At 30.6% G+C, this 14,210-nt stretch overlaps 1 protein-coding gene across 1 annotated transcript; it reads right to left on the bottom strand.

Moving 5' to 3' along the window:
- Positions 1 to 608: 608 nt before the first annotated feature.
- LOC139484025 (beta-1,4-galactosyltransferase 6-like) lies at positions 609 to 12,689 on the bottom strand. Its single transcript, XM_071267748.1, has 5 exons — positions 12,454 to 12,689; positions 11,631 to 11,818; positions 9,749 to 9,871; positions 7,825 to 7,920; positions 609 to 888 (listed from the first exon to the last, which is right to left on the bottom strand). Exons 1-5 carry the CDS (start codon positions 12,673 to 12,675, stop codon positions 609 to 611), a joined length of 909 nt encoding a protein of 302 aa, XP_071123849.1. The 5' UTR covers positions 12,676 to 12,689.
- Between the last annotated feature and the right edge of the window lie 1,521 nt (positions 12,690 to 14,210).

Genomic DNA, 14,210 nt, shown 5'->3' with positions numbered 1-14,210 from the left:
AATACAGTAGTTAATGATATAAAATACTGTTTCCCTTTGTTAAAATGTTATTGCAGGTTTTGGCAAAAATATAACAACTATTGGTATTTTTAAACATATATATATAAAATTTTCTTCATCAGACAAGTTTAAAAACATATCATTATGACACAATATATCAATAAAAAGAGCATGTCTTAGATCTTCATACAAGGGACAATTTAAAAGTACATGTTTTTCATTCTCTAAAATATTGCAGTTAAAACAAACTCTTTCGTCTAGATTTTTTTTATATCGAATAGTTTCAAGTTTTAGTGGTGCTACACCACATCTAAACTTTGAAAAAGCACTGCGATGGCGCAGTGGCATTTTCTGAAGCAAATAATTATTTATCAAATATTTTCTTTTCTAACTGAGATATAATACTTTAACTATCAAGAAAATTTTCATTTATTTTACAATATCTTTCAAAATCAAAGGATTTTAAAATCTCTATAACTTTGTAGCACCATTTTTTAAAATTTACAACTACCTTTCATCACTGACCATTTAAAAACTTTATAATTACATGTTGTAATTCTATTATTGTCCATTTTTGTACATTTGAACCAGCGTCTAAAAATATTTGTTCACTGTTTAACACATTGTGGTTTCCAGCCCATGCCACCTGACACAGCATCGTTTGGGGTATATTTACCCTGCTTTGTGTAGATATTGTGCTGAAAACCACCATGTGCTTTACATTTAACAATAAGTAAACATAATGCCCTACTTGCTGACCTGGCTACAGCTTTTGCCATTAATTGGTAGTCTAAAAACAATAAACCTAAGTATTGGTAACTTGAAACATACTCAATATTTTCATCATTTAAACTAAACTGAAAATCTGATCTGGCTACAGAAGGATTTCTAAAATGTATAACATTTGATTTTCTTAAATTTACTTTTAAACTATTATGATTACACCATACATTTAAAACATCTAATAATTTTTGTAAATCCTCAGTATATTCTGCTAATAAAACTATGTCATCGGCATACAGCAAGATAGATAATTTTTCACCATCAATATTAATATCAATGTCTAACAACTTTATATCATCAATTAAATCATTAATAAATAAATTAAACATTACTGTTGACAGTACACATCCTTGTTTTAAACCAGTATTTACATTGAACTATTCAGTCATGTTACCATTTAATCTGACACTACATTCTACATTAGAATAAATAGCCTTTAAAGCATACATAAATTTTGTACTAACACCCAGTTTTCCTTATTTATTAAATAACAAAACTCTAACAATAGAATCATAAGCTTTCCTCTTAAAATCATTGAAAGATACAAAAGTTGACAGTTTATATTTGTTTCTACTTTCAATAACAGATGTTAATGTACTGATATGATCTATTGTACTTCTACCTTTAATTAACCCATTTTGTTCATCGTTTATTATCTCCCTTTCGTCTAACCACTCAGTTAACCTTTTATTTAAAACGCCACAATAAAGCTTATATGCACAAGGTGCTAAGGTAATACCTCTATATGATAATGGATCTCTAGGATCCGTAGTTCAACATTTAGGAATAGGATTAATATTAATACCTTTATTCCACATATTTGGAACTTTGCCAAATTTAAAACAAATATTTAACAATTTAGTTAAAGTCAAAATAACTGCATAATTTTTGAATAATTCTGCCTGAAAACAATCTACACCTGGACTTTTCCCATTGCTACCTTATAAACGTCATCAAACAATATATAATCATCTAAATCATTACAAACAAAATCATTCTTTACATTTAAATTTTCTGTAAAACATCGTCCATGTTATTTGTATCGGATCCGTCACTTCGCAACACCTCATTTGGAATTTTCGATTGTCTTTCATTACCAATATTGCCTATTTTACACCAAAATTGTCTTTGGTCATTTTTGTTTAAATTTACGCAGTTCCTCTTGACAACGGGCCAATACTGTCGTTTACTTTGTTGAACTAGTTTATCAAATTCCTTTCGCTTATTAACATAAATTTTTCGTTAATATGTGTTACTGTTTACTTTGGTACAATGTAAATACTGTTTTTCTGCCAGGCATACATAATTCCATGTTACAGTTAGTTCATCGGTCCACCATCGTTTTTTAAAGCGGCGCTTTTTGTTATTTACACTGTTCATATTTTTATCTTTTTGTCCAATTTATCATTCATCTCATTATGTATAACATTAATAAAATCATTGTATATATTGTCTTATTCAACTTGAATTCCATTACAGATTTCTATATTAGCAATACATGAATTTTAAATAAGATTCATACTATTGTCATCATTCATCCAAATATCAGGCATATTTTTCACATTATAAACAACATGATTACTTCTATTATCACGACTATTTAAACTTTGCTTATTGGTATTTTCACAAACTGCACTTTCAAATTCCCAGCATAAAACTGAATGATCCGGGATGTATTTTGGCTCTATTGATCCTGTTGTTAAACTTTTAGTTGCCTACTCACTGGCACGAATGACTTCGAATTTTTAAAACTATTTATATTTTCAAATTGGTCGATACAACAAAACAACAACTGATGATCCTCTTGTTGATACACATGTGTAGTCATTACTTATATGATTACGACCATTCAATTCACAACAATTAACATTGAATAAAAATTTACACAAAAAATTTACATAGCTATTTGCCTTAAATCAATAACTTAGCGCTCTGGCAAATTATCTACCCCTGGAATATAATCCTCCATATTACAATGCATATATATAATTCATTACAGCGTTATTACAGTACATAAGATGTCTACGTCTTCCTCAAATTGAATAACAGGTTTTAGCATTTATATACTAACGTAGATCCATCTATACAACTGTTTCTCTTTTTTGCGCAACAATTTGTACCTTAAATTACTTAACCCATCATTTTTCCAAACTGCGTACGTATATTTTAAAAATTTCAACCTGAAAAATTAAGTTATAATAATGTACTGAGCATCTTATACACTATCAAACATCATAGAAATAACAGCATACCTTCAAACCGGGGCTACTATAACTAAGCTTTTATACATTAAAATTTTCGATTTATTTAATTATAAATATAAAAAAGATTTAATAATAATATCTAGTTAGTTTCGCACATAATATGGGGTCTAACAATATCTGTTGAACTAGCCTAATTAGAACTTTTGTCTTTGGTTTTAGGATTCCACCGTCTTACACAGTTTTGTGAGGCAGACACATTCAGTCTTTAACTGATCAAACTGTCCTTTAATGTGAAAAAATGAAGACCGGTCATATATTCACGGCAGTATTTCACATCTATGACAGCATAATAAGAGTGAAAATGATATTTTTCGTTAAGACACACACGATTTTTATCATGTGCATAGCTATTTTTCGTTAAGACACCCACGATTTTTATCATGAGCATAGCTATTTTTCGTTAAGACACACACGATTTTTATCATGTGCATAGCTATTTTTCGTTAAGATACACACGATTTTTATCATGTGCATTAGTTTTCTCGTTTGAATTGTTTTACATTGTCATATCGGAGTCTTTTATAGCTGACTTTGCGGTATGGGTTTTGCTCATGGTTGAAGGCCGTACAGTGACCTATAGATGATAATTTCTGAGTCATTTTGGTCTCTTGTGGAGAGTTGTCTCATTGGCAATCATACCACATCTTCTTTTTTATATAGACTTGCGTAAACCATATTGTATCTTGTTTAATAGACAGGTAAGTGTAAAAAAAAGTAAGTGATCATGATGCATGTTTCGCATATACAAAATTTTCTCAAAACGTTTCATAAACAGAATAAAAAAAAATACCTTAAAGTCTGTTTATTACGATAAGGAAAATTTCCCAAAAAAACTAGAATGTGACTTAAAAAAAGTAACTACCCTTTAAGCTGGGTCACACCTTACCGGATAGCACGAACGGACGCCTAACGGATAAAGATAAAAGTGGTCCTTTGAAGCATCCGTTGGAAATCCATTGATGTATTGACCAAATAAAACGGACGCGTAACGAATGCATAACGGACACGCAACGGATATTCAACGTACGAGAAACGGAAACGTACCGGACAGAACGGATTTCGAACGTACATCTAACGAACGAGTATCGCATAAAACGGACCCCTAACGGAAGCGTATCGGAGAAAACGGATGAACAAGATATACGGAAAAATAAAGGCGACAATAATAAGACATGTAAATCGTATAAATATTCAAAATGTTTCTGTGTAGCTGGTTTTGGTTTGCTAAATCCCGCCAAAGGGCAGTGTCTGGTCTGAATAAAAGCTGCTTAATTGTGAAGACGTGCCCTTACTCTAAGATCGATTATGAATAATAAGAATTTATGAACCTTTAGAAATCTAATTGCGCATTTCGTAGTGCATTTCCTATAGACAATAAATGAAAATTTAAAAATATCGCACCTGCGTTTTCTGAATATTATTGTTTTACAGTATGTTGTACTATTTTTGGGAAAAATTATATCACAATTAAAGAAAACTTCATCAGCTCTCACTCAAAATATGCACAATTTTATGTTAAGGGGGTCTTGAAATCTTTTTACAACTTCAGAATGGCTATTTTGTAACGTTTTTTTAGCTGGACCAAATCACTACTTGACTTTCAAATTCATGACCCAAATTTATTCACAGTGTAATGTCATCCCCATACTTGCTATTTGAGGTATAAAACGTGAAAAAATAATTTTGAAAAGGGTATACAAAAAATTGGCAAGTAACACACTGTCCACACTAGAGACTATATTTGTCCTGCACAACGAAAATCAAAGGACGATACCTGTGCACTCGGACCAATCCGTTTCAGATCCGTTCATCATCTGTTTTATCCGTTATACGTCCGGTAAAAGCTGTTTCACATTCGTTCAACATCCGTTTTATCCGTAAGACGTCCGTTAGAAGTCCGTTGGCGAATTTATCTGCCAGACCTCCAACGGATGTATATCGGACACGTAACGGATACAAAACAGATACGAAACGGACGAGTACCGTACAAAACGGACGCCTACCGGACGTTCAACGGACATTTTATCCGTTGGACGTTCGTTCAAAGTTTTGAACATGCTCAAAAATTTCCACCGGACAGAACGGACGTCGACGGATAAAACGTACGCTAAACGGAGATGCAACGGATATGGACGGACGTCAAACGGACAAGAACGGACGTTTAACGGACATGAACGAATTGAAAAAAAGTTTTCCGTTAGGCATCCGTTAGAGCTATCCGTTAAGGTGTGACCGAGGCTTTAAATACAATTTCAAACAATTTGTTTATCATGTTTTCTAACTTAAAATCTCTTTAATGTTTAGGTTATTGCCATTGAATTGATGATTTTAAGGAAATTTTGCAGTTTTCAGATATTATCTTGAACATAATTATAGATAAATTGTACACAGCAAAAATGATCAGCAAAAAAAGATCTACAAATAAGTTTGATGTAACCAAAATCTCAAGGACTAATTGCACTTCAAAGACAATTTTTCACAATTTGTTCATCTAGTTTGTTTCCTGTAAAAAATCTTCTGCTTTGAAACTGCTGAAACAATTTTTATATAAGATATCTTATATAATTTATAAGATATCTTATATTGTTTATAAGATATCTCATATAGTTTATAAGATATCTTATATAATTTATAAGATATCTCATATAATTTATCAGATATCTTATATAATTGTCTTTATAAGATATCTCATAAACTATATGAGATATCTCAAAACAATATGAGATATCTTATAAACTATATGAGATATCTTATAAACTATATATGATATCTTATAAACAATATAAGATATCTTATAAATTATATAAGATATCTTATAAATTATATAAGATATCTTATAAATTATATAAGATATCTTATATAAAAATTGTTTATAAGATATCTCATATACTTTATAAGATATCTTATAAACTTATCAAGATATCTTATAAAGTATATAAGATATCTTATAAATTTTAGGAGATATCTTATTTTACATTAAAGATATCTTATACACAGGCAAAATTAGCTCACATGAATTTCACATCAATCTCACGTGAAATTCACATGAAAAATTTCACGTGAGATTCACCTCAATCGAGCTTATACATGAAACTCACGTGAAAATGTTCATGTGAATTTCACGTGAATTGAGATTCACATTATTCTGATGTGAAATTTTTCACATGAATTTCACGTGAATTTTACAACAAAAAAATTTGATATTTTTCATGATTTTAATTAAATTTGAAAATTTATATGTTATTTGAATTACTCTATTTTAAAAATTCATGTGAATTTCACATGAAAATTTTCACGTGATTTTCATGTGAAATTCACATGAGTTTCACATGAGAATCACGTGAAACTCACAAAAATTGTTTTCACGTGAGTTTCACGTATAAGCTCGTTTGAGGTGAAATTGATGTGAATTTCACGTGAAATTCACATGAATTTAAATTCACGTGAAATTGATGTGAGTGAAATTTGTCTGTGTATAATATAGATATCTCCTAAAGTTTATAAGATATCTCCTAAAGTTTATAAGATATCTCCTAAAGTTTATAAGATATCTCCTAAAGTTCATAAGATATCTCCTAAAGTTTACAAGATATCTTATATAGTTTATAAGATATCCGCTAAACGGAGATGCAACGGATATGGATGGACGTCATATTTAAGATATATGATAAACTATATAAGATATCTTATAAACTATATAAGATATCTTATAAAAATGAAATTATATAAGATATCTTATATATTAAAGGAGATATCTTATTTCTTATAAACTATATAAGATATCTTATAAAAATGAAATTATATAAGATATCTTATATATTAAAGGAGATATCTTATTTCTTATAAAGTATATCTTATATATTATAGGAGATATCTTGAAATTCGAATAAATAGTAAAACGGCTTGCCATAATTATGGCTAAAATGGAACATAGGGGTAAAATGCATTTTTTTGCTTTTGAAGAAAATATGACAGATACAAAGAAAATGTAAATGGCATTTTTAAGCCATCCATTAATAAATATCGAAAAGTAAAAATAATCATCGAAGAAAGGTACTAAAATATATTTGGCTTGTTTAATTTTCATAAAGTTTTGACAAAATATTCATTTTGACCTGTTTTCAAAAATTTGAAAAATTCTAGAATTTTGAACCGCTCAATTTACAGGAATAGTTTGGTAGGCTATATAGCAGTTTGACTAACACTCATTTTTATCGTTGAAAAACATGATTTCTCCTTACTAATGTGAAGTGATTAACACTCAGATAAATTTTACACCCTTAAGCAAATTAAAATATTAAAGATAAGCAATTCAGGCTCTATAGAGCCACTTGTTTTATTCTTATTCTGTTATTTCAGAAATAATTCTTTTATGTCACACACTGTATGCTCATTTTAACATGGTAGACAAATGTCAATTGTGCTTTGGGAATATATGTTGTCTCAGAAGTATGACCTATGTTTTCTTCTTTTATTCGTATTTAAGATAAATGAAAAACTGGTGCCGGATATGATAATGGTTTTTTGAAATTTAAAAGTTAACCAAAAAATTTCTTTTTTGACATTTCTACATGGCAAAATTCATAAAATTATCCTTGTTCAACATTCAATAGTTTTTACATCCCATTTTTCGGATTTTCAATGTTGGGTTTGTGAATTTTGTCTTAACAGAGGTTAAGTTTTAAAAGGAAGAAAGGGTTTGAATATGATATCAATAATATTATTCCATTTGTCTAAAATTACAAAAGGACACAATTATGACCCATTTGATATTTACCTATCATTGCTCTTTTCAGCAGGAACGTGACTCACACTACCACAATTCCCGAAATCTTCAAAAGGTCGGAGCAATTCATACTTGTGAAATTTTATTCTAAAACAATATTGAAAAAGATAATTAAGACCTCATTATGTTCTCATCGGTCGTCAGGAACAAAGGAGAGAAGTAATAAGTTCATAAAATCCTTACAAATTCCCCAAATATACATGGGATCAGTGCCAACCTTTCATAAAATGTGTCAAGACTTATTTCTAGTTGAAAGAGTCTCTACAATAGTTTCCCCAGATATCTCTAGGAAAGGGTGAAGATGTGGTATGATTGCCAAGGAGACAACTCTCCACAAGAGACTAAATGACACCGTCCTTCAACAATGAGCAAATCCTATACCGCATAGTTAGTTATACAAGACCCCGAAATGATAAATGTAAAAACAATCAAACGAGAAAACTAACGGCCCTTTTTTATGTCCAAATTATAAACGAAAAAAAAATATGTAACACATCAACAAACGACAACAACTGAATAACAGGATCGTGACTTGGGACAGGCACATACATACAGAATGTGGTGGGGTTAAACTTGTTAGCGGGATCCCCCTAAGTATGGATTAAAGTCAAATTGTTTTAAATATTTGAAGAGATAACACACAACTGGATATGAACAACTAAAGCATGGATGCAATTTGGGTACTCCTCATTACAGAATCATAGGATCGTTTGGTTGGTCAAACGTATTTTCCATGTTTCAATATGAATTCAAAAGTAACTAGGTGAAGCTAGTAAATAACGATACATCTACAAAATAAACGTAGATTGGAAACTTTTGTCTGACTAAAATAAAAGGAGATGCAAAAAAAAAAGGTATCTCCGCGTTAATCTTGTAGTGAGACAAGTCACAATGACAGCTTCTCTACTATTAAACGAGAAGACCTCATTTTGTGTGTCGCTTCTATTCCTTCCACAATCAATTAATCATCATGCCTCTGTGTCCTAAAGGTATCATGCATAGTCGTATTTGTCATCCTCTCTTATGATTATTCCATTTGAGTTATTTTGAAAGAAAACGACAAAGGCGTCCCGAAATTGTTTCACTCATCAGTTAGACTTTTAATAAATAGACTAGGTGCTTGAAGACAGGACATATGTGTTTTCGCTTTCTCTGTATACTACGGATACATATACTATATTTAAAGTGTGCAATGTATTTGCTTTTTACTATCATTTCCAAGTTTACCGTCAGCGGCGGTCATATATAACATGCTTAACTTTTACTTCATTTTTGGCTACTTATATGTTTATTTAATTCAAATTATTCTGTACTATACATATAGGGATATGTATTCTTTTTTTTTCTCTCTGTTTGGGCTATTTGTTTGTTATCTCTATCAACCACACTTGCATTGCAATTAGCGGATTTGGAAAAAGGGAGAGGGCTAAAATAAATTGCTCTGCCACCAAGTACCTTTGACTTTTGATACCTTTCCCAAAAATCTCCAGTCATAAAATCTTTAACCAAAATTCACAGTTTTCATATTTTCATCCAAGCTCTAAATGCCCACAATTTTGAGGGTGTGTTCTAGTGATGTTAAAAAGTTTATCTAACAGAGAAAAGAGAGAAATAAATAGATACCAAGGGGTATTGAAAAATGTATATATCAACAAAGAACACTATGACATCGAGACGAAAAACATTAACAAAGCAATTCACACAAAAGTAAAGATTGAGCAAAACAAAATAACTTAATATCCTTTGGTAACTATTTATCACAGTGCCATTTATACAGATGCCATAATGAGTTATCCTTTAAAGCAGGAATTTGTCAAAATACAACGTTGTACAGAATAAGATTTATCTTAAAGATGAGGAATATTGTTTTCCCAATAGTGTTACATTTATTGTTTTCTACTGAAAATAACTTTACCTTCTATACAAGTCATCATCTTCTCCTCCCCATCCGAAGAACTGATTGGAAAATCCGTTAATTTGTTCGAATTGCTCCTTTGAAAATGTAGTTATTCCACCTGTGAGCTTGGCATACAGTAATCTGAAATATTCCGAGGGCTAGAACTTCAAACAGAGCTCAAAAGTAAAGATAATGAAGCTAATTCAAGTGATATCAAGTATTTCTGCAATTAGAACATATTAGAAGGACAAGAGTTTAATCTTATAACCTGTTTCCTCAAATACTTACAGTTAATTTTAGGATAACATGATGTCATATTACAACAACTACATTAAGTATTTTGTCCAACTTTATCAAGCAGGGATTGGAAGCTGTAAACAAATAAATCATTATAGGTCAAAATTCTGTCTGCAACACGGTGCCTGTATTTGAAAGGAAATTGTAGATCTTAGTTTTCGGTTTTCTGTGAAACGTTTTGTGGGCTGTCCTTGTATTTAGATATTTTTTTTGTCCTGTTCATGTTGTTGTATGCATTTTTGACGTACTATTTCTGATCGCTCCTTTTTTAGCTTTTTATTTTCCCACACTTATGAAAGTAAACATGAAATATTCTCTGAACCATACATTTTTTTGTTAGATTACAAAGAACTTATATATTACTTATCTTTCATGATGATTGTTTGTAATTTCATGTTTTTGTATGTTTTTGCAACTTCAAGTTTACGGTTTTATCTGTTGGGATTTTGAATAAGGTAATTCGCTGACGAAATCATGAAGGAAAGGTTGTTTCATGAAATGTTTGATTATAAGGACATCATTTGAGCCTGTCGTTCCCTGGTTGTTGTTTGTTGTTCTGGTTCATGTTAGTTCTCGTTTCTCATAAAGACAGATCAGACCGTTGATTTTCCTGTTTGAATTGTTTTACAAACAACTTTTTGGGGTCCTTTAAAGCTTCTTCAGTGTGAACCCATGCTTTGTGTTGAAGGACGGCCGTACGTTGACATACAATTTTTACTTTTTATGCATTTTGACTTGGATGAAGAGTTGTCTCATTGGCCCTTATACCACATCTTCTTATTTATATGTACTTGTTTTTCTTACACGTTTAACGTGCCTTTCACTCTGATGTACAATTGAAATAAGGATTCAAAAGAAAGACCAGAGCAGATACAAATACTTATCGTAAGTTAGGAGCGACAATTCACTCTTGTTAATACAAAATATAGTTTTGATGCAATTCTGCAGCACTGAGATGTCCAAGGTTCTTGATTTTTTATTTATTGAAAACACATTTGTGACATTTGGTGGACTTCTTTGAACAGGCAATCAGTTTTCCTAATAGGGACTAAACGATACCCCTCTTATTATCGACATGTGCCTTAGTGTTCTTAAGTAGACATCATACAAAGTTCAAAAAGTAAAAAGATAATGTATTAACCTTACCCCACACATTCGGGTACACGTATAAATGTGATGATCTTGGTTTGTGACTAAGATCAACATATTTAAAAGTTCTACACCCTTTCAGTATTTCTTTATAAAAACATGTCAAAATTGAAAGGAGATCTTCATAAAACACAGCTGAATAAATATGAATGATTTCTTAACTTTGTTCTGTTTTACAAATGGATACTTATTTACATTTCGAAATTTTCAGACGAACTGTTTACCTTAGATTTGTTAGAGAAAAAAATCGTTTGACAAAATTGGAATAAGTATAACGTGCATCATGTTGAAATGACAAATAGCTTGGAATGAACTTATAAAGAATGCAGTAAGATGCAAAATAATGTAGTATCTTTTCATCTTATTAAGTCTGTTTGATTTGTTCAAACATCGTTGACAATATAACGGAATTAAAGTATGCTTAGGAAAGTAACCACTATTTGTTTGAACCTACCGGTATCCGAATTGCTCCACTTTAACTGCCATGTGAATTGGGTTGTCAGAACATATGTAAAAGTTTCTGTCATCCTCAGGTAGAACATCAACGTCGTGAATAACTATACAGTCGAATTCCATGTCAGACAAGGCCTCTTTGAATCCAATATTTGCCAGTATACCTCTATTGAATGGCAGACCAGATTTCTACAATGTTTGGTATTCAACATTGTGTAAATAAATACTCGTACATTCTTTATAGAGGGTATATGTCCTTTAAAAGTGTTTGTGATGATGGAACAAATACTATTTACTCTTCCGGAACACCTGATCGAGGTGAAGTCATTTCGTGGTTTCTATAGTTTTTTTTTATTTGTATTTCTGTTTTAGGGCCTTTATACTTCCATTTTTATTTTGGCCATTTCGATGATCGTCTATATATATTTTGTTGCTTTTATTGTCCCTTTATTTGTATCTTTTTCATAATGTCATGGTTTATAAATAATAAAATTTTAATTAAAATAATTTAAATTTAAGTAGGCATTTAGCTGATCTTTTAGTACATTTGTTTTACACTTCGCGTCAGCGACCCAATCATAAATATTTTATTTTAAATAGTTTTGATGTTATATTTGTTATTCTCATGGGATTTTTTTCTAACTTAGGTCGTTTCTGTGTGTGTTACATTTGAATATTGTGTCGTAATTCTCTTATATTTAATGCGTTTCCCTCGGTTTTGGTTTGTGACCTGGATTTGTGTTTTTTTTCTTCTATCGATTTATGAGTTTTGAACATCGGTATACTACTGTTGCCTTTATTTATTTTGTTTGTAAGAATCTCACTTGTTCGATGACATATATCACAAATTCTAATTGTTGTTGGTGTATTCTTGGTATCACATTATTTAAAAATACTTGGAGTTGTCTTTGTCTATATCTGTAAGGCACAACAATTGCTACTTTTTGTACGGCTTCACAATTTTGTGGTCTATAATGTCCATCTTTCATAAAGGAGTAAATACTGTTCAAAATAGTAATGTTCATAACTTGTTTATTGAGAGGCATATATCCATCTGAAATGTAAACATAATCAAGGCCATGATGAAAGATGCTTATAGCTGGTATTGAAATTCTGAGCATACTTTTAAACGAACACGATTAATTGCCTATTATGTATGTGAATGTAAAAAATGAAGATGTGGTATGAATGCCGATGAAATAAGTACGCCTATAATCAATATTAATGAATTTAAAAATGCAATTTTATCTACATTTTTGATAACAAATTCTTCGCCGTTGTGATTCGTGTTATTCCATTTATGATTTTCACATATGTTCGCATTATAATCCGTAATGTATGCACTAAATTCTATTATGCGGTTTTTTTTAACAAATTAACAAATATTAATTAACAAATATGAATTCACAAATATGCAGTGGACAAAAACAAGTATATAAAAATATTATTATTTTTTTATGTTTAATTTCGATATCTTAAACGAGAAATAAGACGACAACCTTTGATTTACTAAGTTAAACACCAAAAGAAATATGATTTACTAATCATTAGAAAAGTCAATTGCGTTGATGTTAAGGTGGTATGGGATTCTAAATAAAAATGGGAGAATTTGTTCATCCTTTCCCAAAACGTAGTATACATTGTGCATTTTCTCAAGCTACAGGTTGTGACAAAATGACATATTTTGTATGGATTGCACAGGAAAAACCATCATTATTTGACAAGAAATGTTGCTTATTCTTTAGTTTTCTATGTTGTGTCATGTGTACTATGATTTGTCTGTTTGTCTTTTTTCATTTTGAGCCATGGCGTTGTCAGGTTATTTTCGATTTATGAGTTTGACTGTCCCTCTTGTATCTTTCGTTCCTCTTTTGTAGATATTAATATTTATAAGTTATAATCTTACAAATTTGTTCACATGGTTATCTGCATTTCTGCATCAAATTTTGTTAATTTGATTGAAAACCTGGAACTTAGATTCTCTTTTTGTACTATACAAGATGGCAAAAGACATCCATACCACTTTAACTGACTTGAAAATATCATGAAATGTGACATATATGTATCTGACTGATTTGAGTTGCCTTGAGGAACACGACGAGAGTCACTTGAAATTCGGAGCACATCAATTCAAATATGGATTTTGGTTGCTCAATCTTTAAACAAGTTTTTCTGTAAGTATCTACCATTGGGGATTCGTATTTTTCTTTTTCTTTGGGCATGGTTTTATCTAACCCTTATTTTTAGGCGTTCACTGTCGCGTCGTTTGTCTTGTCTTTGGATAGTTTGGTTGTTATTTTGTCACTCCTGATACATCCATAATAATGACTTTTTTAGATGTCTATTTCTGTTAACTGATGTTGTTGTGTTTGTATTTCATAAATGTTTACTCTACATCTATTCAATTAGAATAAAAAAAAACTTTATCTACATTCTACTTCTCTTTCCATTCATTCCATTTTCAACGTGCTATATGTAAAGTTTAACCATTGTCAATTTGCATTGTTCTATCATTCTGTTTTGGTTGATTGACTAAGTTTTATTTATAACTTTAAACTGTTTACAAGTAGCATATTCTGCT

This window comes from Mytilus edulis, chromosome 8 (assembly GCF_963676685.1).
Source record: "Mytilus edulis chromosome 8, xbMytEdul2.2, whole genome shotgun sequence".
In the NCBI taxonomy this organism is placed as follows: Eukaryota; Metazoa; Mollusca; class Bivalvia; order Mytilida; family Mytilidae; genus Mytilus; species Mytilus edulis.
Note: the sequence above shows the minus strand (reverse complement) of the source record. Positions and strands in the feature narration are given on the sequence as shown.

What these genes read in the sequence shown, in the direction of transcription:
- LOC139484025 (XM_071267748.1), bottom strand. Translation starts at nt 12,675, where the DNA reads ATGCCTCTCAATAAACAAGTTATGAACATTACTATTTTGAACAGTATT. An exon ending in TGATATATGTCATCGAACAA is followed by an intron (nt 11,819 to 12,453) that starts GTGAGATTCTTA and finishes CAAACATTGTAG; the next exon opens with AAATCTGGTCTGCCATTCAA. An exon ending in GTGGAGCAATTCGGATACCG is followed by an intron (nt 9,872 to 11,630) that starts GTAGGTTCAAAC and finishes GGAATATTTCAG; the next exon opens with ATTACTGTATGCCAAGCTCA.